Here is a 26274-nt window from a genome sequence, read left to right as displayed (position 1 = left end):
TCCCAAGTCTATTAACATGGCAGCTCATGCATATTTTTTAGCGGTTCTAATCTTTAGGATACATCTTAGCAGCTACTTCTAGAAGCTGACTGCTAATTGGCGTGTTATATGCCTTCTTGTGTGCAACAGTCAATGCAATTAGTCACTGAATCTCCAGCATGTAGACTCATTCAGAGGTAGATACACACTTAGCAAAAGAGGCACAGTGTCTTATTTTCGGTGGGTGTCTTGTAATACTCATCTACTGTAGTAGCCGTTGTTCAGGTCTCCGGCGCTGCTGCAGGCTTTCATCGGTGACAGAGCATTTCTTCCTGATAGCAGGGCTTGAATACCCCGCCTCCAGCAAGCAATTTCTTTGATTGGTTCATCAAGCACCGCGTCAGCCAATCAGAGACGGAGCTCGATTAACCAATCACGGCCATTCATTGAACGACATCATTAAATGGTTCTGATTTGTTTATCGAGCGCTGATGCAGCGCTCGATAAACCAATTAGAGTAATCGGTTGCTGGAGGAGGGGTTTTCAAGCCCCGCTACCAGGAAGAAATGCTCTGTCACTGCCATGGACTACACGGAAACCTGCAGCAGTGCCGCAGCCCAGTGCAAGGGACCTGAACGCAGGCTACTAGGTATTGCTTTTTTTCCTGTAGTGTAGCTAGGGCTTATTTTTGGGGAAGGGCTTATATTTCAAGCCCCCACCCACCAAAATTGGTGTAGGGATTATTATCCGGGTAGGTCTTATTTTCAGGGAAATATGGTAGAATCATATCCTAAGTAAAATCTTCTGAAAACTCCTCCCATGAGAATATACTGTAACATGATATTAATTACAACTGGTGATAGATGCTCCTTAATGGAGCAGAGTAGAAATGAATAGCGTTGTTAGAAGACTGTCTATGAACCACCCCATCCCGTCTATCCTCTTTCCATCCTTACTGTCTTAACGCCTTGCATTTGTGATATTTATTCTATGGCTGGAGGGGTTCCACTGCGATACCCCCCTCCTTTCATCTCTTTTCCCTTTCAAATTTGCCCTTTCTTTGCCTGCTTGCCCTTTTCCTCCCCTTGCTGGGGTATCAGCTTCCCATACTGTCACATTTTCTTGCTGCTCATGTATCTTTAATGGGAATGCAGTTGGTTGTGGGTATACGATGAAAAGTGGTGAAGGTGGAGAAGGTCTGGTAGTGGGCTTTATCTGTCTTTTAGTTGCCTACTCTCAACTTTGGTTGGATCTTCTGTCTCTTTACCCCTTGCTTGTTTTGCTCAATCTGCTTGTTGCTGCACAAAAACTTACAGAAAATCCATCTTTTTTCCACTTTTTCTGTTATTTTTTTTATTTCCTTGTTGCTGTGGCACCCTTTCCCTATCCACTCTGAACCCTATCATAAACCTTCTGTGTACATATGAGGGCACTTCTTTCCTCTTCTTGCTGATTTCTTAACTCACCTCTTGTATGTGTTAAATGTGTCCTATCTCTGTCTTCCATCCTTGAACTCCCTTGTCTTTTGTATTCGTTGTTCTCCTCTGTCCGATCACTCATTTCATTCGTCCCTTTGTGTGCTGCTGGACATTCACTTTCCTTCAATGTATTTCTTCCGCTTCATCCTCTACACCTCATTCTCTCTGCCATCGATATACCCCGACACGACAACTCATGTTTCTGGTTCAACATCATCTCCTTTTCTCATCACCCTCTCTTCTCCAACCTCTTGTGTCTTGTATCCGTCCCACCTGGTGTGTCTCCTTTTCGTGTTTTCTCTTGCTCTTGAATTCCCATTTTGTTTGGATTTTTGTGTAGGGCAGTAGTTCAGTGGATGGCAGCCCCGTGCCCTCAACCTCTGGGGCCAGCACACCCCGCAGAGGAAGGCGACAGCTGCCCCAGCTTCCCCCAACCCCCAGGCCACGCATTACCTACTCCCCTGTGGTTCGCCGGCCTGCCAGCATCTGCCCCTCTCAGCAACAGCAGCAGCAGCAGCAGCTGTCCCCTTGCAGAATGACCACACCCCTCCCAAGAAGATACCCTCAGAATGAAAGCCACGTGGGCAGCAACGAAAGACGAGCTCCTCATAACGATTCTCCCCGATCACATCGTCACACCAGGGGACACTGCTCTGATGCCCCTCGCGCTGGATGCAGGCACAGTGGTCCTTACCGCGATTCCTCCTATGAGGGACCCCACCCCTGTGACCAGCGCACCTCCAGGACTGCTGACCCGGGGGGGGCACTCCCCCTCTCGCCACATGGGCGCAGGCTGCCCAACGGCTACTCCCATGGGACCCCGCGACCCACTAAATCTCGTCACGAACGTTACAGTGAGAGTGAGGAGGACGACTGGTGCTAAAAAATATATATATATAGATATATACATATTTATATTTATATATATATAATATCAAATTCATAAAAACGAACTTTAATATAGCAGGGAAATCAAAGACACATCTGCAAAAAGGAAGAAGACGGGGGAGGAAAATCTGTTGCCCGAAACATTAGAAGTTGCCACCAAAAAAAGAAAATCCTCCTTTTATTCCTTTGCACATTTTTGGTAAAAGGAAGGACGCCCTTGCAGCATGTTTTTTTATAGTTCCAAAAAATTTCAAGAGGGCATCTGTATTTTCAAAGAGAGTAGATGACACTCAGGAGGATAAAGCAACAAATGTACCACCAAATCCCCCCTCCCTGCTCTCTGAGCTATCCCACTATTACCTTTCCATCGGTCAAATCTTCCCAGAAGACAAGAAAAAAAAAAACGCAAAACCGGCGTGAAAAATTTCTAAAGAAAACAAAAAAAAGCTGCAGAGAACTTTTGGAAAATGTACAAAATGTTATTATTTTATTTTCTTTTTCTCAATTTGTATTGATGAGTTTTATCATCCAGAGGATTGGATTATATATGTGTGCTGGTTTATGTCTTGGAAAGAGCACGCAGATGCACACACACCAGAGTGTTTAGAGCTCATATTTGTTCATATTGCCTGCGGAAATGAGAATATTAACAAAAAAAAAAAATTCCAACAAAACAAAGACAAAAATGTTGGAGAAAAAAAAAAAGCAGCATTTGATTCAACATCTGATTTTTTGCTTGAAAGTCCCAAAAAATGAGACATAAAAAAAACAAAAAACAAAATTGCGTTGCTAATATTTTAAAATGCTTTTTTTTCCGACTTTGTTTGACAAATGTTAGATGCGGAGTGTGGCGGATGCATGAATATTATAAATGGCAAAAAATGTTAAATATAAATATATATATATATATATATACACACACATTGAATTTATGATGATAGATGAAAACTGGAATCTCTATCCAAGTGGCGAGCTGAGAATTCTATGTATTGGGGGGGAATGTGCTTGAAATGGTATATATTATATTCGTATCAATTTCCTGCTTTAGTTGATATAGTCACACTATTTTACAATGATCTAAGTATAAAGCTAATATCAATCTGTCCCCCTACAAGGCTATCAGAGAAAACTATTTCCACACTGATATTCCCCTTGCATTATAGTTAGGCAGACATCTCCAGAAGGGTGCACCATCCCAGGGGGGCCACTGGGGGCTCCTTTTTCCCTAGATCAGGGTTTTCATTTTCCACAGGTGCTGCAACATTAGAAAACAAGGGAGAGCAATGTAAATGGGGAAACGGTGTGAGTACAGAGCCCTACAGAGTCCATATGGATCGTAGTCATGTGAACCAGAAGCTGATTACACAGAATAGAGGGGCCTCATAGCAAAATGTGTCCAATCTCCTCTACATGTGCTTCCAAAATTATGTAAAAGAGGTCTTTGAAATGAATGCCCACACTTAAAGGAATTGTCCAGTAGTAAACTACTGATACAGGATAGGCTATCAATAGTAGATCAGCAAGGGTCTACCATCCAGGACCTTTACCAATCAGCGATTTCCTGGGCTGGTGTGTTCATACACTGATCTGATTTCTGCAGAAAGCAAACAGCTCCATTTCCAGTGCAGTGGCCTGACCTGGTACTACATCAATTCAATGGGAATTTTGCCTGTAATACCAAGCTGCAGAAATCAGATCATTGTACAAGTGCTTCAGCCCAGTGAACAGCTGATCGGCGGTGGTCCCTACTGGGAGAACCCTGCGGATCTACTCTTGTTGATCTGTTCTGCAGACAGGCCATCAGTGGTTCACAACTGGACAATGCCTTTTAAACTCCATTTTTTATATTTAAATAGGTCCAACGTTTTGTGCTAGGGGCTAAACTTTGATTTTATGATACAGCCCTTCAGGTTTCTTACATAGATATAGAGCTACGTAATTTAAGGGCACTTACACAAATCCATTTCCATTATTTGGCTTCGTCCTCAGAGCCAAATAATGAAAATACTGGAACTGCTGGACTGCACACATTCTGAGCAGCACCAAACGGGCCCCATTGACTGTAATGGCTTCCATCCAGCTTTTTGAAGTTGGCCAAAATTTCCACTGATGAAAAAACAGCACTGCTATTTTGTCTGAGAGTCTGTGCCTGAGGCTCCAAACAGAGCCTCCAATGCAAATGTGATAGTAGCCTAATTTCTGTCTACCTGCTGTCACCACTGCAGAGTGAAGAGGAGCGAATTGCATACTAATCATACAAAGAACTCAATAATGTACTGTGAGCTCCCTCTAGTGGTGGGAGTAGGCAGGCAGAATTTTATTATTTATCTCTATGGGTGAAATGTATTAAATCTTACAATACTGACGTGTGTTGGGGTAAAAAGCTATAAATTTATTAAGAGATGTTTGCATCTTTTCTTGTACTGGAGACAGAAGTTGAAATCTACATCAGCTATAAGCAGGCACAGATTTGCCCCATAATTTGTGCAGTTTTAAATCTGTCAGACAGTTAACCCCGTACATCCTATATACTTTCCTTGCCACTTTTTAAAACTAGTGAAGGGCAAGAAGAGTCTCAAATTATCGTGAAAATATAGTATGTGCCATACTTTTGAACACCACAAAATTGGCGCGGATCATTGAATAAATTCTCCTCTATGTTTATGCAGGAACTTGGGGCTGTCTATTACAAAAATAGATCCCTGATCCCTCTGAAGGGGGTAAAAAGAAGTCAGCACAGAATGTTGGATGTGAAAATGCCATGGTTTTAAAAGATGGACACTTACTGTAAGTGTCCCATCATCAGACTTAGGCCTCATGTCCATGCGAAAAATATGGCCTGCGCGGATTTATGCTGCAGATTTCCGCAGCGGATGCACTTATTATTGTCTTTTTTTTTTTTTCTTTTTGCATGCGGGAAATCCATTGAGATAGAGGACAATTGAGCCCACCCGTGCGTAATCCGCGTTTAAATGGAGCATTTCGCTTATTTTCCCGCATGTGAAATCAGCAAATCACTTAAAATACCATCGGTGGCTATTTAATTAACCATGAATGGTCAATGCTTTCCTATGGGATGCGGATTTCACGTGCGGGAGAACCGCGCAGATCTGCTAAATATAATTCCCTCGTGGATATGAGGCCTTATGTCATCAGTTATTTGCCACTAGTATAATTGTGGCGGTTGTGTTTACACTATATTTTTTCTAATAATGCTGCACATTGCAAGAGCTTTGTGTTGCCATGTTCTAATGTAAAGGGTATTAAACTACAACAACGGCTCCAATCCATTCTTCCAATGTTATACCACTCGGATCGTCTCCCCTGGGGTATTATTATCATATTAATACTCCAGCATGATGTCGCAAAGGTTGAATAATTGTTTTTTCTTTTCTGTTTCGGCTCCCTTGTCTCCTCATGGTCTGATATATAACAGTGTTATAGTTCTGATGTCACCACTCTTCAAAATACATATGGTCAAAATTAAATGTTGCTTATTTTGTAGCCATCAGGTTTACTCTTCTCTGTTTCCATACGTTCTGTATACACACAGTTTTTTTCTTGCCATTGGGCCACATTTATAAGAAAAAATAACCAATCAGATCACTACTCTAATTTTGTATTCTGTAGTAGAAACATGGCTCAGGGGTACTGTTTCTCCTAGTGGAGAGCAGAAAGTTGGAATAGAAAGTTTTTCAAGCCATGCAATGCTTGAATATTTATGCAAATTAGCTCTCCTTCCAGTAAGAAGGAAAACCGGGTTTCCAGAGAAAGCTACTGAACCCACATGGGGTGACACATAGGGGTAAATTTGTTAAACAGTCTAAAAGCAAAACTGCCTTTATTGCTCATAGCAACCAACCAGAGAGCACCTTTCATTTTACCATAGAATACAAAATGAAAGCTGCGCTGTGATTGGCTGCTATGAGCAACTAAGACAGTTATTCTTTTAGAGTTTTATAAATCTCCCAGATAGCTGTTAAAATGATCAACCAAACGAATCCCATCATTACTGCCCTCGGACTGAGTGGCCGTGGGCTGTTAGATCTGTTGTAGACCTATAGAGCTACAATTTTGCATTGAATCCCTTTTAATGATAAATACTTGGTAGATTTGTGTGTGCTACAAAATAAGCATCACCTATATTGATGACCCTCGGAGTGCTGCTTACAGTAACAATGGGTTATAACAGTAAGAGGCATATTCAAGTTTTTAAATTGGTGCGATGCCGCATCTGTGCTAGGCCTGTGCCCATGTTACCGCCACCCCTGAGAAGACCTGGGATGACAGAAGGCCTCTTTGCTGATGATTCCAATGAATGATGAGCGACCCGACTAACAGTCTCCTGCTATTTGCTCTTGCATGCAGCTGTAAGTGGAGCTAAAGGGCAGGCGGGAATATCTGTAATGCACTATCATGTGCCCTTCTTTTGCACTAAAATAAATGTTCTATTATCCTGACCATTGTAAAACAGAACAGCATCTCAGGTTGTTGAAGATGTCATGTATGAGGTCTGTGCGGACTGGCGATTTGCACAGGAACATATTGTATTGTGCTCAGTTTTGTCATCCATTGTTATTTTCTAATTGAGACTCTTTGAAATAAAATTGAAATGCTTGAATTTTATGTTAACTACATTATCCTGCAACTCAGAGATGTGATTAGCTGTGAAATAATGTACATGCAACGGATATGTTTGCTGAATATGTGATTGGTCGATAACTGGGATCTTTTATATCTGCGGGCTGTACGGCCAGTACATGAGAGACCGCCGTTCTGCCACCAGGGGCGTCAGTACGGCAAGGAAGCATAAGGGCCCTATTACACGTGCTGATAGTTATCGATTAGAATTCTTGCTGGTTCAGTGTAAATCCATGCAGAGACTGGTTATTGCTCGTTCTTCAGTTCATGCACACGAAAAAAATGCTGATCGGCCCGTGCAAACACACAGTCGCTCATCTATGATCTCCATTCACTGAGCGGTGATCGCTCCTGTGTAAAAGCACAGCAGTGATGATCGCTGGGATGATGGTTGGATGCATCTGCACACATATCACAATAGGATGGAGAATACATACTTCCAATTCACTGCCCTAAAAATATATTTTTTCTGTAGTCCTGTGCCTTCCTAACTAGACACCAGGTTCTCACCCAAATTTGTCTATTTCTATTCACATGTGGATTCTTAATGTATTAATTTATACTTACCGGTCTGCAATTGTTATATAGTGCCATCCATGTAAGAAGTCTCTCGGCTATATGTTTATAACGGGGTGGAGTGAATAGAATTGATACATTCCTAAATCTAAGGTTCATCACATAAACACCTTCTTCCCATATGTGACAGTCTTAATGTGTGTCCATACCATATGCAGAAGATCCGTCTGGGGGCCGACTGAACCTAGGACAATTAGAAGAACCCAAATCTGTAATAAAGGAGTAAAGTGCAGTGGAGTATATAATTGGGACCGGCCATTCATTCACCTGACATTCACTGCTGAGTAACAAGTCTACAGGCTCCATCTCCGGACGATTCCCCTTCACACATAATAATGGTCCATTCAGTTTGCACATTCGCTGGATAGGATTTCAGAATATCCAGTGAAGGACGCTCTTTAACAAGTGCACAACCGCTGGCAGAGGCGTTGACTAAAGCTGGCTATACACAACACCTCTCTTCCCCAGCTCTCCCATAAATATCTATGTCACCCACAATAATCATATGGGAATCATCAACTTAAGGCCCCCTGTCCACGGGCGTTGCGAAGTCCCGCGGCAGATCGCCGCCGCCCGGGAGCAGGAGTCGCACACGAATCTCCGCCAGTCAGCCTAATCTGATAGATAGGCTGACCGCGGAGAATCGGGGCAATTCGCAGCATGCGAAGAATTGCAATGATTTTCCGCTTGTGGACACAGGGCTAACGCTATGGAAAACTTCAGCCTGCGCGATTCGCCGGCAAATTCATGGTCGTGGACAGGGGGCCTTAAGCGGTTTTCCTACAATGGTCATTTATCACCTATTCTACTGCTGAAATCACCAGAAATCACTAGGACAGGGGTCCAGAGACCCCATTCTTCCTCACTGCATGACCACAATGTGGACTACGTATGGAGGGGAGATTGAGCGTGTGTGGTGCAGCTCCATTCAAAGTCTTTGGGGCTGCTGGGCTCGTCACCCTCAGAACAACACCAAGCCTACAGCTGATCACTGGTGAAAAGGGGCTTGTCGTACTGAAACACCCCCATTCAAGATGCTTCACCATAAATACTAGTGACCGCATATCAATCGAGTATGAAAAAAATATCAATTAGGGATGGGGGTCTAAATTACTCCTGCCTGATAGTTATAAAGAATTAGAAAAAATATGGCTGCTTTCTTCTAGAAGCACTGCAACACCTGTCCACAGGTTGTGTCTGGTACTGCAGCTCAGCCTCATCTACTTAAAGAGAATGTGTCATCAGAAAATGATCTATCATAAATCACATTTTTGTATTACTCGTATTTTGCAAGCATTTTTGGTGATTGTTTTTTTTTAATTTTCAGTTATTATATTTAAACAAAGATTCTAAAATCATCCATTTGTCACACTGAGCAGAGAGCCTAATACTAGTCTGTCACTTCCTGATCTGCACGGAAAGCTTTGCAGCAGTCATCTCACTAACATGACAGGCAGGATGACACTGAGAGGTGGCACCTATATGTAGATTACAAAGGATTCATCATTCACAATAGGTGATGTCACAGCTCGCCTCTTCCCCCTCCCTGCACACTGACCACAGAGCCTAATACTAGTCTGTCACTTCCTGATCTGTAGAGAAAGCTTTGCAGCAGTCATCTCACCAACATGACAGGCAGGATGACACTGAGAGGTGGCACCTATATGTAGATTACAAAGGATTCATCATTCACAATAGGTGATGTCACAGCTCGCCTCTTCCCCCTCCCTGCACACTGACCACAGAGCCTAATACTAGTCTGTCACTTCCTGATCTGCACGGAAAGCTTTGCAGCAGTCATCTCACTAACATGACAGGCAGGATGACACTGAGAGGTGGCACCTATATGTAGATTACAAAGGATTCATCATTCACAATAGGTGATGTCACAGCTCGCCTCTTCCCCCTCCCTGCACACTGACCACAGAGCCTAATACTAGTCTGTCACTTCCTGATCTGCACGGAAAGCTTTGCAGCAGTCATCTCACTAACATGACAGGCAGGATGACACTGAGAGGTGGCACCTATATGTAGATTACAAAGGATTCATCATTCACAATAGGTGATGTCACAGCTCGCCTCTTCCTCCTCCCTGCACACTGACCACAGAGCCTAATACTAGTCTGTCACTTCCTGATCTGTAGAGAAAGCTTTGCAGCAGTCATCTCACCAACATGACAGGCAGGATGACACTGAGAGGTGGCACCTATATGTAGATGACAAAGGATTCACCATTCACAATAGGTGATGTCACAGCTCACCCCCTCCCCCTCCCTGCACACTGAGCAGAGAGCCTAATACTAGTCTGTCACTTCCTGATCTGCACAGAAAGCTTTGCAGCAGCCATCTCACCAACATGACAGGCAGGATGACACTGAGAGGTGGCACCTATATGTAGATAACACAGGAGCCACCATCTACCCCCACCCCCTCCCTGTAGAATGACCTCTGTACATGTCACAGAGCAGTCTAGAACAGACTCCCATACAAGTCAGTGGATCCCCCTCCTGTCCATTTTGTGAATGGCCCATGGTACAGACAACAGAATAAAAAATTCTACAATCAGAAAATAAAAACAGATTAGAAAAATTGAGCATGTTTTTCTATCTGATTTTAATTAATAGAAACACATAGGTGATGAAGTCTCTTCAACACATCCCAAGACACCGTAAAACTACTGAAATGGCAAGAAAAAGATCTGTGACACAGTTTATTTAAAGGGGTTTTTCCACGGCTTAAAATTGCTTTACAACCACTTTGTCCTTCCTGGTTGCTGCTGACCGGGACATGTGACTGCTGCAGCCAATCACTGCCTATAAAAGGTCACTGCTGTGTCCAGTGATTAGCTGCAGCAGTCACATGTCCCAGTCAGCAGCACTCAGGACAGACAAAGGGGTTTTGAAGCAATTTTAAGTTATGAGAAAATCCCTTTAACATGTTGTCAAGTTAAACTTTGCTACATCTGTACGTACGAATGATATCATCAGGTAGGGGGATTTCTTTAAAGAAGTGCACAGTTATCGACCAATCAGTTTATTCAGCAGATCATCTTGTAGGGATTAGAGAAAACACAGTTAAATCTCTAAAGAATTATGTAGGCTACCACAGAAGTCCCATTTTTCTTTGAAAGCCGCACAATGCTTTATGTGATTGGAGTCATGTGACTCAGCATTCCATTAGAATTCAGAGTGTCCCACTTCTAACCAAATTGCTGAAGGAACAGTTCCATACACTATACAGTGGCTTGGTTTGGTACTGCAGGCTGAATCTTATTCACTTCAATACGACTCAACCTGTAGTACTAACTTGTGCCACTGTGCAATGTACGGAGCTTTCTGCAGCAAAACAACTAGAAGTGGGACAACCACTTTAAGGTAAGGACATAGTTTTAGAAAATTTACAATGATGTCCATGGGAGATCGACTGTGTGGTCTCATACAAAACATCTCCCAACTCTGGACTTGCATGGATTGCAGGTTTACGTAGCATATTTGTATTTATGGCTGGTGTGCCCCTCTTGCATAGTGCCTAGAAAGGACCAATGGGAGTGGCTAGAAGTAAATGTTACATTTTACTACACAGGTTGGACTCGTATAATAATTCACTATTGCCCATCAGATCCTGTGATAAGTTTTTTCACTACCTGCATGATTATGGGAAAAATCTTAAAATCTGACTTTTTGGGAGATCTTTAAAGGACAGCATAGAAAATATGGTAATAAATGTTAGGTGGGTGGCCACTACAGCTGCTATGGGGTCCTTAGAGAGGAGAGGTCTGGTAACTTTGGTATTACTCTGCTTGGGTGATATGGTTGTGCAAGGTGCCCCATTTTCAATGAAGGCGTCAAGAATCAAGGGCCTCTAATGTCACAGGATGTGGGGGATGGGATGGATCAGCACCAGGGGCCACCTGTGCTTTCCGTATACCACTTTCCCCATTAAATCTGTATTTGTGCAAAAGTTACTGATAGCCGAGAAGCACTTTATGTGAAATCTTTATTAAATGCTTCAGGATGATTTTCTACACAAATTCTATTTCAGATTACAAGTTCTATTTTTATTGATTCCGTAAATATCAGCTCGCCACTGTTCAGGGAAGAGGTTCACGGGACTTAATCTCCAACACCGTCAGAGGACCATGCAAGGTGGAATGACCAAAAAAAATGTGACTTGCAAGCTTCTCTGATGCGTGAAAGGGTTAAAGTCACCACTGGTCAATGAACGATTTTGCAGTTGACATCTCTTTAAAATAAATAAAATAAAAAAAAACACAAAAACAAAAAAAGGGGGCCAAAAAAACATCTGACCCTGAAAATGCAAAGCTGGTCCAATGACTTTACTTTTTATCCTGCCATTTTTCCTGTTTGATTTTAGAATAAAAAAATGACAAAAAATATCAATAAAAATGAATATGTTTTGATGCATTTTAAAAGAAAAAAATAAATAGTAAACTGCTTTACATGGCTGTTGTGAGCGAAAGACCGATTATTATGTCATCATCTGTATTGTAATGTCACTAACTCTACTGCTTGCATACAGTGTTTGATAAGGTTAATTGTCCACTAATGAAGGACGAACAAGCATGGTGGCTCAGTGGTTAGCACTGTTGCCTTGCAGTGCTGGAGTTCTACGTTCAAATCTAACCAAGGACAATATCTGTATGGAGTTTTTCCAATTCTATGCAGTTGTTGCCCTTGGTGAGACCTGGACCTAGGACCCCAGCTAACCACTGAACCTCTTTCATTGAACCACCACCACTGCCGCTGTCCTATGGGTGGCACAATCCTCCTGCGGTGCTCAGGAAATAAAACTGGAAATGAAAAAGAGATGGTTTTCCAGTTTCATCTGTCTCCCACTCACTGCAATGGTACCGGTGTATCTTGTCTCCACCAGCAGCTAGGGGCGTCCATCTATCGTTCACAGGCCAAATGGGAAAGAGAGTGACAGCGGAGCCGAGAGCACAGAGGGGAGGCCGGCACGGAGACTGACTGCCTCCCATGTCAGCTGTAATGCGTGCTGCCATTGCTGAAGCCCCCCGTCAGGCGCTTTCTTCACCCTTCGTTCTGCTGTTACCTTGCCACGCCCCCCTTCACCCCCGGGGCTGTCTCTGTGCCCTGTTGGCTGTCAGATATCCCCATCTCCCATGCAGCTGTCAGACGCTTTCTTCACCTTCCGTCCAGGTAGCCAATCGTCAGCTGTGGGCGTTGACTATAACTCCACCCCCACTATCCCAGGTCTCCACCCATAGTTCCGGTGGAGACAAGATACACCAGTACCCACTGCAATGCAATATAAAACGGATCTGTCTTTGTAACTGGAAACAAAAGCATAGCCGTCTGTGTATTGTTCCAGTGTGAAGAACGGAATGTGCAAAATACAGAAAGGGATTGAAACGGAAAGTCTTCAGTTTCAATACATTTCTATAAGCTGCAAAGCTGAAATGTTTTCCTTACATTTTGCTGTTCCCATGATGGATCACAAAAACATAAATTAAAACGCTAGTGTGAAAAGGCCCTAAAATGTGCTCCCTGGAATCATCAAGTATGCTTACTACATTGTAACTCCATCCTGACAAGTATGTGTCACACCCAATCCTCTTCCTGTGCCTTTTCCAATACACGCATTATTTGGCACATAATCCTTGTAAAATGGAGCTGGGTATCAATCTAGATAGGGAAAGATTAATAAATGTAGTCGGAAAAATACATCATGGGGGATAACTAAAAATGAAATGAGGCATTTCTCCATTTCAGTTTAGTATATATCCTGCATATAGACAAAACTCTGACATCAATAGGGGGCGCTTAGGAGCTTTCTATGTTATTTCATACACTGAACACAATTACAAAGTAGCACACAGTGAGCACCCTCTGGTGGCGGCTGCCGGCAAAAAGACATCCATTATGTCTACAGTAAGGGCTGCTGCACACGGCCAGATATTTGCTGCAGAATCTGCGGCGGGCATCTGCACCACAAGCTCCCATAGCATGCTATAAGAAATTGATACTTCCTCCACACCTCTGGAAACCAATTGCGGTTTCCGCAAGCGGAGGGAAAATCGCAGCATGCTCCATTTTTACGTGGATTCTGCGCGGACAGCTTCCATGGAAATCAAAGGAAGCCATCCAATCCGCAGCCCTTCCGCAATGTAATTGCGGAAAGATCACGGATTCCGCTGGAAAAGGAAGAGTTTAAGAAATATATGTACTGCGCACGTCCGACGGCTCACTATGTGGACCATCCGCAGTACATGGTGAAGGCTAAGGCCCAATGTACACAGGCAGACCTGATTTGCGGAATCCACGCAGTTCACCCACGCGTTAGATTCGCAAATCAAGCCACCCATAAGGATACATGTGCGTCAGCAAGTGAAATAAAGCATGCAGATTTGATTTGCCGTCCTTTTGGTCCGAAAATAAAATCACAGCATGATCCATTTCACTATGGATCCCGCACGGACGGCTTCCATTGAAGTCAATAGAAGCCGTCTGATCTGTGCCCGGCCAGCGCCTCCGCACACATCCGCAGTGACGAAAATGAAGACCTGGACGAGTAAGTAGAAGTCATGCAGGGTCCTCAGCCACGGGCAGTGTCGATGTCCAATGTGGTCTCACGCATGCGGTATCCAATCCGCCCTGTGTGAACCCAGCCTTACACTGGGGATCATCACCTGAATCATCGCTAAAAAAACAGAAAATTCAAGTTAACGGATGTCCTCCGTACAAGCGGCCACCGACAGGCACTGAGTGACAAATCGCTCACTAGTCAGAGTCCATGGTTTTTAGAACTAAAAATGAAGCGACTGACGCCCCGTGTAAACGGGCATCCTTTATCTACGAATGACTGTGTGTTTACTATGAATGGATGTGGGGGGTCAGAGATCTCCGGCCTGCTCTGCCTTCTTTCACAGAACGACTATTGCTCCTGTGTGAAGTAGGGCAGCAGTAATCGCTGGAATGGTTGTCAGGAGCCTGTCTGCTCGACAGTCGTCCCATGTAAACCCAGCTTAAGTGCTGTGGTCCAGCATTATAAAGCGCAGAGCCCAGCGGCCCGTATATGGCTACATCATTTTAACATTGTCCTCTATAGAAAATGCTATGAAGATATGTAGTTTCAAACAAAATGTAGGAAGAAAGGCATCAACACCGTCTGCTAGTAAAAGTGACCTTTTTGTTCTCAAGTCCACCTTAAAATAGTTTAAGAAAAATAAAGAGTCGTTCATCGTTCAATTCTAGTTTTCTTGAATTGAGCGATGAACTTTTATTATCACAACGGTGATAACAGCCTGCATCGCTGATAAGATTCTTACAGCCCATGTCCTGCTAGTAGTTCACAGCAGGATGCCGGCTGTAATCGCGGAGAACAATGCAGCTGTTTGCTTATGCAGAACAGCTGTATTGTTCGCTGAGCAATAACAGCGGTGTCCCGCTCCGCCTGCATAGCTCTTTAGTAGCTAATTAGTTACTATAGACAATGCAAAGATGATCGCTCAAAACTGTCACTCAAACTATCGTTTGAGCAACTTTTGAGCGATCATCTGTCAGTATAAATGGGGTCTCACTGTGGACATGTACTTGCTGAGACGTTAATTGTTTGCCTACGTCACAGTGTATGCTGCGTTTAGACATAACCATAATTGTTCAGTTTAAACGCAGTAAGTGACAGAACGACTAACAAGAATGATGAGGTTCTCGTTTATCACTCAGTTTCAGCTGGCATAAAAATCATCACCGACTCGTGCCACGGGAGGTGGGGAGTTTTCTTTCAATGGAAGTCTTCAGAGGCTTGATAGACATCTGTCTGGGATGACTTAGTGAATCTTGCACTAGGCAGGGGGACCCGATGACCCTGGAGGTCCCTTCCAACTCTACTATTCTAGGAGTCTATGCAAATAATCTCTAGAATAAGGTCCGCCTGCGCACTGAACCAGCAGAGGATGCTGGGAGATTTAAACTCTGAACTCTACAAAGTTGTGAAAGCAGTTCTTCACAGGTAGAGGACAGGCCGTAAGGCCGGCTGCACATGACTGGATTTGCATTGCAGAATCCAGAGCGGACGTCCACTTCCAGTTTCCGCAGCAAATACCTTCCATAGCATGCTGCACATGAGCGGAAATCAATTGTGATTTTTCCGCTCGTGGAAGGAAAAACGCAGCATGTTCTATTCTTGAGCGGATTCTGTGCAGTCAATTAAAGTCAATGGAAGCCATCCGACCTGCAGCCCTTTCGCAATTAACGTGGAAAAAGCAGGGGTTTAAAAAAAAATCCGTACTGTGCATGTCCGACGGCGAGCCGTGCAGAAAAGATTACCTAATGACAGGTACTCGCGACACAGTTGGGCACAGAGTCGAGTTAATGTTTACCGAATCTGTATATTCTTGCACTGACTTTGCAGAAAGACAGCCTGTCAATATATAATTTTGGAGTTTTAAAGAAAAGGCAGAGCACACCCAGAAAGAATGATACACCGACATATTTACTTTGGGTAATGTGCTTTGTGGTGACACAGTAGAGGGGTATTGCCCAAACTGATGTCACAGTACAGAATAATGCACACAGTAGTGTTACAGCACAAGGATAATGCTTACTGTAGTCTCACATGACATCTACAGATAGTCCCCAACTTGCGAACATTCGAGTTACGAATTTCGCTAGATACGAACTATCTGTACAGCACAGTATGATGTAATGCTATGGCATTACATCATACTGTGCAGGGACCGGACAAGCTTCTATCAAGCCTGATAGAAGCCTGTCCGGTCACATCGCGGTTGCTGGGCAGCCGGGGGCCTTCTGAAAGGCCCTAGGGCTGTCTATGCAGAGCGCCTAGCAAGCCGTGCGCTTGATCGGCACTCTGCATAGGCAGCCCTGGGGCCTTTCAGGAGGTCCCCGGCTGCCTAGCAACCACACAGCGTCCCGCGATCTCATCGTGGGACGCTGTACGGGCCCCCTGAACGTCGGGTGCAGGCTGTTTCTTACAGCGGGCACCCGGCGGCAGCAGTTCCGACGAGCCGCGCCGCTCGTCAGAACTGTTAACACTTTAAATACCGCTGTCAGAGCGGTATTTAACTAATTAACTAAATTGTCCGTTTCAAGGAATGGGAGCGTGGTTGCATGTTTTTTACCTGTGCAAATGCACACGCAAAAAGTGCAGTAAGACACATAAATGCGCGCAAATCCGCAACGCCCATTGCACAAAGGTGCCTATTTCACACTGGCCGAAAGGGATAATAAACCTAGTGATAGAGCAGTGATGTCACTATACAGGAACACCGCACACAGTGTAATCAGAGGTAGAAAAATGACCGCAGCCGCTGCTTCAAATAAATGAGCAGCTTCTATTGCAGAGACACCCACAGCACTGGTGGTGCTTTGCAACTAATTAAAAAGCAAAAAACTGTTTATTCGTAAACCAAAGAATTGCAGCACTCACCAAATTTTCAGGGTCTCTTGGTTAGTTTCCCAAAAAACACAATGGATCACATCTAAGCTCAGGACTGAGGATCAGGACCAACAGGCAACAGGCTTTTCAAGTTACTTCTGCTTCACGCTAGGATGAAGCCTGAGTTAGGGTTTATTCACACGGGTATATCCCGCGCAAAACACGTAGTGAGCGAAGTGAATGAAAGTAAATGGACTTCCCTTCACACCTGTGTGTGGACACTGCGTATCGATACACAGGAGAAATAAATCGGAGCATGCTCTATTTCTCTGCATATCATACGCAATACATTGCATATGGGAAGCGCTTCCATACGCACCCCCACTCTGTTCAGAGCGAGGGATAAAAAAACACTGTGCATGTCCATGACCATGTCATTTGCGGGCATACGCAGTGCCATACGCAGAGCGTATGGGCTGCAATGTGTAAAACGTTGCTGGGGACTCGCAGTGCTTTACGCATACGGCCGTGTGAGCAAGCCCTAAAGCGAAACGATCATTGCCTGTTTGTTTGACCTGCACAATACTAAAAGTGATGGAGGTAATCGCAGCACATGAGCAGCATCTTTTCATTGTTTTCTAGTGATCAACATTTTATTTTCCATGTTCTTGCTCCATCATCACTAGAGATGAGCGAGCGTACTCGGAAAAGCACTGCTCGCTCGAGTAATTTGCTTTATCCGAGTATCGCTGTGCTCGTCCCTGAAGATTCGGGTGCCGGCACGGAGCGGGGAGAGCGGGGAGGAACGGAGGGGAGATCTTTCTCTCCCTCTCTCCCGCCCGCTCTCCCCTGCTCCCCGCTGCGACTCACCTGTCAGCCGCAGCGGCACCCGAATCTTCAGGGACGAGCACAGCGATACTCGGATAAAGCAAATTACTCGAGCAAGTAGTGCTTATCCGAGTACGCTCGCTCATCTCTAATCATCACTAACTGCTCCTCACCTCTGACTGAAGGCAGGCCCCCTACTGGCCGCTGTGTCTGCTACCCTGGGATTTATGCCCATGCTTGGAACTATCATTTGCATATTTTGCTTGTTATTATAATGTACAAAAAGTAAAGAAAAGGGACAGGAGACCAGATCTGGAAAAAGCTTACTGTTGTCGGTAAGTCCTCGTACGTCAGATCAGCAGCTCATCGCAGCCATTCACCACCAACAGCCTTCTGTATTTCAGCACTGTGAAATAAACACAAGTTGAAGAGAAATGGTGAGGATATGTATAACTGCCACAGAATGAGAATGGAGTAAAACATTATACATTAGGTGCAGCAAAAGGTTAGAGGGGTATTCTGGAGATCCATCCACTAGATCAAAACTGATTGATGGTTGGGGATCCCGAGACCGGAGGAGGGTCCTAATCCCCCCTCTTTCAGTCACTGCGAGATCGCCATTCGGCTTGGCTATTTCTATCAGTCCCACTGAAGTAAATGAAATAGCACTACAAATGCGCGGCCAGCGCTCCATGCAACGTGACATCACATTGGTTGGAGCAGCGATCCAGGACTGACTGGAAGAGAGGAAAGGGGAGCCCCATTCTGGGGATGAACACAAGTACATTCAGACACCAGAGCAGACCCAAAAGATATTTCAGATCACGGACCAGACTCAGACCCCAACTATTAGACCAACACAAATTCAGACCTGTACATTAAAGTGGTTTTCCAAAACTAAAGAAAATGATTGTATGGGCAAGGAATGGGCTCAGATTAACGCCTTAAGGCGATGGCCCTTTTTTATTTTTGTTTTCATTTTTTCCTCCCCATTTCCAAAAAATCATAACTCTTTTATTTATCCCACAACTGTCTGAGGGCTTGGTTTTTGTGGGGCGAGTTGTATTTTTCAACGGTACTAATTAATGTACCATATAGTGTACTGAGTGGAGTGAGATGGAAAAAAAATGAAATTCCGCCATCCTTGGAAGATCTTTCCTAGCTACACCTCTGCAGGCAACCTATTGGCAGCATGGTTGCTCAGGAATTAAAATGGGTTTCCCGCTTTAAATAAACCCTTCAAAATACAAAATCGGTACCATGTCCCCATCTACTATGTGCCATTTGTAAAGGCCCTTTCACACTGGACGAATGTTGGGCATGTAAGCATCTGACGGCCGATCTGGTGACTGTGAGTCCTGTGGTTTACACAGGAGCGATAGTTGTTCAAGTTAATGGAGGCAGAGCGGGCTGCGACCATTGTAGCCCACCTGCTTCCATCGACTGACCGGTTTACACTGAGCGAGAAGCCGCTCAGTAGTCATTTCCTTTTGGTGAACTGAAGCTAATCCACTAGTGAGATCTGAGTGGCTTCTCGCACAATGCCCTGTCTGCGACTATGTGTACACCGGCCGACAGTCGCCTGAAATCTCCTATTTGAGTGATTATTCAGGCAACTATCTGTAAAGGTACTGGAGTTTCTGTGGTGGATGGGCTCCCTCAGACTCCATAAGCCTCCTGTCTGTGGGGAGCCTGGCAGTAAGGGCTCCTTCACACTGGCGAAAATCGCAGCAAAATCTCATTTTTGTTCCCGCTCATGATTTTATTGCGTGATTGTCAGAACGAGTTTCTAATGTTAAAAACGCATTACATCGCATGAAAATCGCAAGTTTGCGTGTTGCGATCCGATAAAAAGGAGGCTCCATAGGGAAACACGGGAGATAAAAAAAAGAAAATTAAAAAATCACAAAACGCAGAAAAATAGGGCGTGCTGTGATTTTTTTTTTTTTTCACTCCACATTGCATGAGCGAAAATATCGCAAATGGGAATGAAACCATTGGTTTCGTAATTCTGCGTTTTCACTCTCGCATTGCGTGATTTTTTTTCAAGTTTGAAGGCACCCTAAGGGCTCGTGTACACTGGCGATTACAGTATTGCTCCGAGAAAAATTTCAGCAAAATCGCAACTTTTTTCCTGCGATTTTGAGCGTTAAGCCACCTGTCCACGGCCGTTGCGGAATATCGCCAGATATATGAAGCCGCGGGGGAGCAGAGGGGGCCGCTGTCAGTTCTCTGCGGTGAGCGTATCTGACAGATAGAGTCACTGCGGAGAATCGCTACGATTCTCTGCTTGTAGACGCGGCGGCTGCGCTTTCCATAGCAACGCTAGGGAAAGTGTTCACTGCGTTACCCACAACCGGATTATGGCCGTGGGTAACAGAATGAACAATCACCCGTAGACAGGCAGCCTTAGTATGTATCCGCACAGGCGATTTTGTAGCAATGTGACAGCGCTACAAATCGTATGTATGTAGAGCCCATGCTTTCCTCTGGGTTCATCCACACGGGTAATGTTTTGTAGCTTGCTACATTGCGGGACTACAGGATCGCGGCATGCTCTGTACAGCTGCGATTTGCTATGTTTTGTAGCCCATGTTTCTCCATGGAGCCTCCTTGTTTATCGCATCGCGTAGCACAAACTTGTGATTGTCATGCTATGCGATTTTTAACATTAGAAAGTCCTATTAACTTTCTCGCTACAAAATCGCGCGCTTTTGTTGTGTAAGAAAATCGCATGCAGCAGCGACGCAATGCTACATCTTAACAAGAAAAAAGCATCACTGACACTACAAAATTGCGTGTAAGGCCTCGTTCACACGGGCGACGCGGCATCGCTGCGAAAAAAATCGCTGCGATATCCCTGCTATTTCTCGCGGTGGTACCGCGACTTTGTAGCGCTACAAAGTCACATGACTTTGTAGCACCACATGCGAGGATTTTCAGGGGAGACTCGAAATATAAGCCCTTCCCTGAAAATACACCGTAGCTGAAGAAAAAAAAACACATACATCCCCTGTCCCGCGCTGTCAGCCCGCCCACATCTTCTCCCCGGGTCCCCGGCACAGATCATCTTCTTGTATTCTGGCTGGGGATTCAAAAATCCCCGCCTCCTGAAGCGCTGGCTGTGATTGGCTGACACTTAGCCAATCATAGCCAGCGCTCGATGAATGGCAGTGATTGAACCAATCACAGCCATTCATCGAGTGCTGGCTGTGATTGGCCGAGGCTTCACCAATCACAGCCAGCGCTTCCAGAAGGTGGGGATTTTTGAATCCCCGGCCAGACGAGGAGAAGATCACTGCCGAGGACACGGGGAGAAGATGCAGCCGGGCTGACAGTGCGGGAGAGGTCATGTATGTGTGTTGTTTTTTTCTTTCCTGCAGCCAGGGCTTAAATTTTTAGCTTTGACAGTAGAATTTCCTGCTGTCAAAGATGCATCGCACGAAAATCGCGAAACATCGCTTGTGTGAAGTAGCCCATAGGAAAGCATGGGCTTCTCATACATGTGATTTGTAGCATTGTAGCAACGCTACAAAATCGTGCAACTTTGTCGCCCGTGTGAATGAGGCCTAAATAGCAGCAATATTGCAGCTATTTTGTAGCAGTGATTTTGCTGTCGCCCGCGCGGATACAGTCTAAGGGCTTCTACCCACTAGTTTTTTGTTTTTTTTAATGCTGCGATATCGCTGCGTTTTCTTTCAATGGGACTTTCTAATGTTAAAAATTGATCGCGCAAAAATCGCAAAAGCACAAACTTGAGATTTTTGTGCGAAGCGATTTTAACATTAGAAAGTCCCACTGAAAAAAACGCAGCGTTAGAAAAAGAAAACGCTAGTGGGTAGAAGCCCTTAGCGCTGCTTTTTCTCGCAAAAAACATTGCTGCCACTTGCGATTTCTCTCGAGTGATTTTGCTGCCATTTTCTCTAGCACGTACGTCAATAGGACTTTCTAATGTTAAAAACGTATTGCATCGCACAAAAATCACAAGCTCATGCTTTGCGATGCAACAACAAGGAGGCTCCATAGGGAAACATGGGAGATAAAAAAAAACGCACATCAAAAAAAAAAGAGAGGACACGTCACGATTTTATTTTTCACGCAACATCGCATTGGTTTCATAATTCTGCGATTTTTCTCGTCATTGTGAAGGCGCCCTCACTCATCAGGCGAAAATTATGCAATTTTTTTCACCCGTGTGAAACCACCCTAATTAGCTGTGTTCTATTTTCCTGCAGCGCCACCATATGAAAAATGAAGTATTATACGTTTTCCATTGAAATGGGCTGTACATGTTATACATGTTGGAGACCCGGGAGCAAAAGCAACTTTTCTCTCTGTCTAATCAGATTCTCTCAACAGAAAGTGAACAAACAAATGAATGTCGCTCTGCCCACTTCACTGCCAATATTTCTGTCTATAACCACATTATGAATCAAGTGCATTCCTCATTGGGTGTGCCTAACCTGCTTATTTGTACTGCTATATTAGTTGCTCAGGGTCATTTAACCCTTCACATCAGAGGCGTAACTTGAAGATGCGGGACCCAAATGCAAAATCTGTAACAGGGCCTGCCCAACTATAATGCTTTATTTGGTATTCTTGTATCTTGTCGCCACCGGAACTGTCGGTGGTGACAAGATACAGCCTGGGCACGCCCCCCATTTCTCATTGACTGCAGGCCTGCCTCCTCCTGCTCGGGCTCTCAGGTCCTGCCACTGACTAAGAGCGGCTTCTTCGTAGTATCCGGCGTCTGTGACAGTGGCGTCAGAGTGCAGTAAGAGCGCGCCATGCCGCGCCGCTGCTCCATCACTGTCCATCGGCGCTCTGTTGTGCCACGTGTGCTGGCAGTGCAGGGAGGCCGCTGTTGCTGCTGGGTAAGAAGCTGGTGTTCAGCTGGGGAAGCCGCGGCGGACCCTGAGGCTACACCTGCAGCGAGGGATTGTCTGGGCCAGCTGTACAGTCCCACCTCCTGGCCTGCTGTCACCCTTCCTGCTCCTGGTGGTGTGGGGGAGAAAACACCAGACACAGGCGACGGCCAGCACATGGGAGTGCTGTGGGAGAGAAGCCACCAGACACAGCCAACGGCCGGCACATGTGAACGCTGGTAAGCTGCGGTGGTGCGCCTGATGCAGTGGCGGAGAAGCCACCGGCCAGACCCGCCGGTCCATGCGAGCGCTGCTGACCGCTGCTGCAAAGAGCCGCTACAGCCAGTGGTCACAGAGTACCGCAGGGAGAACATTCACTCACAGGGAGGCCACAGTGGCGGGGGACAGTCAGTGACAGCCGCCGCCGGCCATGTTCGGTCAGTCTCCGCTGCAGCTGGCACTGGGCAGATGTGTCCTCGTTACTGTTCCCCGAGAAGCTACAGATAATTTGTATTTTTAACGGTGCACCTTTTAAATTCAGCCCACAAGGGGGAGACAGCGGCATATAAAAATCTAACTGCCTGTGAGCTGGATTATGGTTTTCTCCAGCAGGTTTCGGGGTATTTTGTAGCTTCCAAATTGTATAGTGTGCACACATCATCGACCAGACACAAATGCTGGTCTAAACCGGGGGAGTCTCTACAATGTGTAGAGGCTCAGGCTTTTTATTATAACACATGACACCTGCCCTTTAATGGGCATGCAACAGATTACATCAGTAACATATAAGATTCTGATTTGTCGGATCATATAGAATCTCCCGCCTCTCTGCCCACCCTTCCTCAAGCCCGATGTAGCTTGGACTTTGTCTTCTTAGCATGCAGGCAACCTTAAGCAATGTCTGTGTACGTGGCAACTCATTGTTTAAATAGTGTCTGTGTGGGGGGGTGGAAGAGGGCTAGGAAAACACTCAGTATTGGACGAGTATACATATAACACTATGACCTTTAACTCTTAGAGGCTGTTTGTGCAACTTATGTACTCAGCTAACATTACACCACACATCTTTCACCATGCCATTGTCCAACAAATACCATGATGAGATTGTGTGGCCTTTAACCTCCACAAAGTTAAAAGTCATTACAATAGCATAATACATTTGGTTTATACAAATCAATAGACATTTTATACTGACTAATTATCATGTCTACTACACCTGCTGTGGCTTTTTTTTTTTTTTTTAAAGGTAGGTTCAATTCTTCCATGGAGAGGAATAGTCAGGCAGGTTCAGCTCTTGTCAGTTAGAGAATGCTTATAGGCATGGCCTTATGCCTGGTGGTGCATGAAACGTCAGTAAGGTTCAAGCCTGTGTAATCGGGGGTCAGCTGCTATTAGCACAGTAGTATGAACTATGGAGTGTAATTGGCATTGAGTCGATACAATGTTCCAACCCTGTCTTCTACGGCTTGAGGCGACGTCACAGGCACACACGAGCCACAAGTTCAGGCAGCCTGTGGATGGCACCCACAATGCACAGAGGTTGTATTAAGACCGTGCGGCGGCAGCGACAACCTTGTCAACCGCAACTCATCCTCATTCCTCCCTCTTGCACCGTGCTCATGCATCCCAGGCTTGCAGTGCCTGCAAGGACTATTCACCTCCCTATGCAGGATTCACACCCATCAGATCCAGATCTGTGCCTAACTCGCAATCTAGCAGGCCGAAGTTGTCCTTGTATCACAAAGACCACTATTCATCTGAATGGCCGAGACGTAGTACCAAGTTTCCCCTACAGTGATCACACGATTCAAAGATTATTTGAATGATAACACTGTGCAACACAATATTTGTAAGATAGGCGGCTTATAGTCACTTTAGTGCGCTGAATTAAAATATATCTGTTTTCCAGTTATGGCGAATAATAGAATCCAATTGCCGTTGTATTGTATTTTTTCGCCATTAACCTTGCTTAATAAAAAGAATAATAAAAGTGATTGTGCGACTACTTAGCAATCACTGTTACACCCAGCGCGCTGACTGAACACTATAGGCCCCCTGCACACGGGCAGAAATTCCGCATCGGGATTTCCTGTAGAATTTCCGCCGGCGCCCGCCTGCATAGGATTGCATTACAAAACACAATCCTATGCAGACGGACGCGATTTGTCCCCGTGAAATCACACGTGGAAAACAAATCGCAGCATGCTTTATTTCTGTGCGGGTCTCGCAGAGGCCCGCACAGAAATGTCACTCCCGGGCCGCCGGCTCCGCTCATGCGCCGGCTGCCGGCACATCAAAGAGCCGGAGCCGCAGGAGAGGTGAGCGCCGCACTGGTCCGTGCAGGGGCGCAGGTTGGGTCCCGCTGCAAGAAATCTCACAGGGGATCCGACCTGGCCGTCCACAGGAGGCCATAAGGGTAGGTTTATGTAACATATAGGGTATATTTCCATGTGGCAGAAATGCTGCGGATCATCCACCAGTAATAATGAACTGTATTTTTACAGGTCATTGGTTAGACTGGGACTATTTTTCAAACTGTAATAACAAAATGGCTGAGTGGCGCGGATGTCTGAACAACCCAGATAATTTCTGCTATGTCTACAGACAGTTCACAACAAAGACACAGCGGAGAAAAATGCCATCCTTGGAAGTGGGCCTATCACAGGTATTTGGGAATAAAGCTTGGTGACCAAGATAAGAAGTGGCACGGCACATCATCTGTGTGTCATGTAACACTCATCTCACACAGAGGCTGAAAGGCTAGAGTAGAAAGCCATTCGCCATTCTGATGGTATGGTGAGAACAAAGAGCCCCCCATACTGACTGGTATTTCTTCAGGACTAATACCAAAGATTTTTCCAGTAAACAAGGATAAAATTATGTATCCAGATATGCCTTCTGCAATAAACCTGTGCTTCATGATGTCAGATTACCTATTCCTGGTCCAATAGGAGGGTTGCTATTGGCCGCTGGCTGGGCAGCATCCCTGGGACTGCTATGGGAGTCAATATTACTACTCGGGCCAATATAGGGGACACTGTTACTACTTAGGCTATATGGGGGACGCTGTTGCTACTGCGAGCACTACTGCCGTCACTTACTACTGAGGCCACTGTGGGGATCACTATTACTACTGAGGCTATTATAGGGGCTATTGGGGCTCAATCCCATGAACGTAGGTGTATTTCAGTCGTGCAAATGCTTACACCCACGTTTTACTCCTGCTCTAGTGTGTTTGTAAGTGTATCCATAGGGATAAATGGGCACCCGCAAATGCATTAAAGCATGCGGATATGTTTTGTGGACCTTTCGGTCCGGAAAACAAATCACAGCATGCTCCATTTTACTGCGGATCCCGCACGGACGGCTTCCATTGAAGTCAATGGAAGCCGTCCTATCCGTGGGCCGTCTGGAATTCAATTGCAGACAGGCCGCGGATACCGCAGGAAAGCAGGAGTTCAAAGAACGGCGCTTCCGTACATATCTGCAGTGAAAAAGAAAGAAGATCTGGACGGGACGCAGGAGACCCGCACAGGTAAATACGTGTCCTTGGATACAGGTAGGGTGGGCTCCTGCATTCAGAATCCGCCCCCCCATGGACATGAGGCTATTGCCTTGGCTGTTTCTGTAAGTCAGTG

At 45.2% G+C, this 26274-nt stretch overlaps 1 protein-coding gene and 1 long non-coding RNA gene across 2 annotated transcripts in view; one reads left to right on the top strand and one right to left on the bottom strand.

Moving 5' to 3' along the window:
- CACNA1A (calcium voltage-gated channel subunit alpha1 A) overlaps nt 1-10378 on the top strand; it is a 266456-nt gene extending 256078 nt beyond the window's left edge. The window contains exon 48 of the mRNA XM_066593712.1: nt 1798-10378. Coding sequence (XP_066449809.1) covers nt 1798-2340 — 543 coding nt within the window. The 3' untranslated portion in view covers nt 2341-10378. The remainder of the gene's footprint in view (nt 1-1797) is intronic.
- LOC136612942 (uncharacterized) overlaps nt 1-26274 on the bottom strand; it is a 103366-nt gene that overhangs the window by 35187 nt on the left and 41905 nt on the right. Inside the window, exon 3 of the long non-coding RNA XR_010790428.1 lies at nt 18099-18177. This is a non-coding gene — a long non-coding RNA (uncharacterized lncRNA). The remainder of the gene's footprint in view (nt 1-18098; nt 18178-26274) is intronic.

This window comes from Eleutherodactylus coqui, chromosome 2 (assembly GCF_035609145.1).
Source record: "Eleutherodactylus coqui strain aEleCoq1 chromosome 2, aEleCoq1.hap1, whole genome shotgun sequence".
Taxonomy (NCBI): Eukaryota; Metazoa; Chordata; class Amphibia; order Anura; family Eleutherodactylidae; genus Eleutherodactylus; species Eleutherodactylus coqui.
Note: the sequence above shows the minus strand (reverse complement) of the source record. Positions and strands in the feature narration are given on the sequence as shown.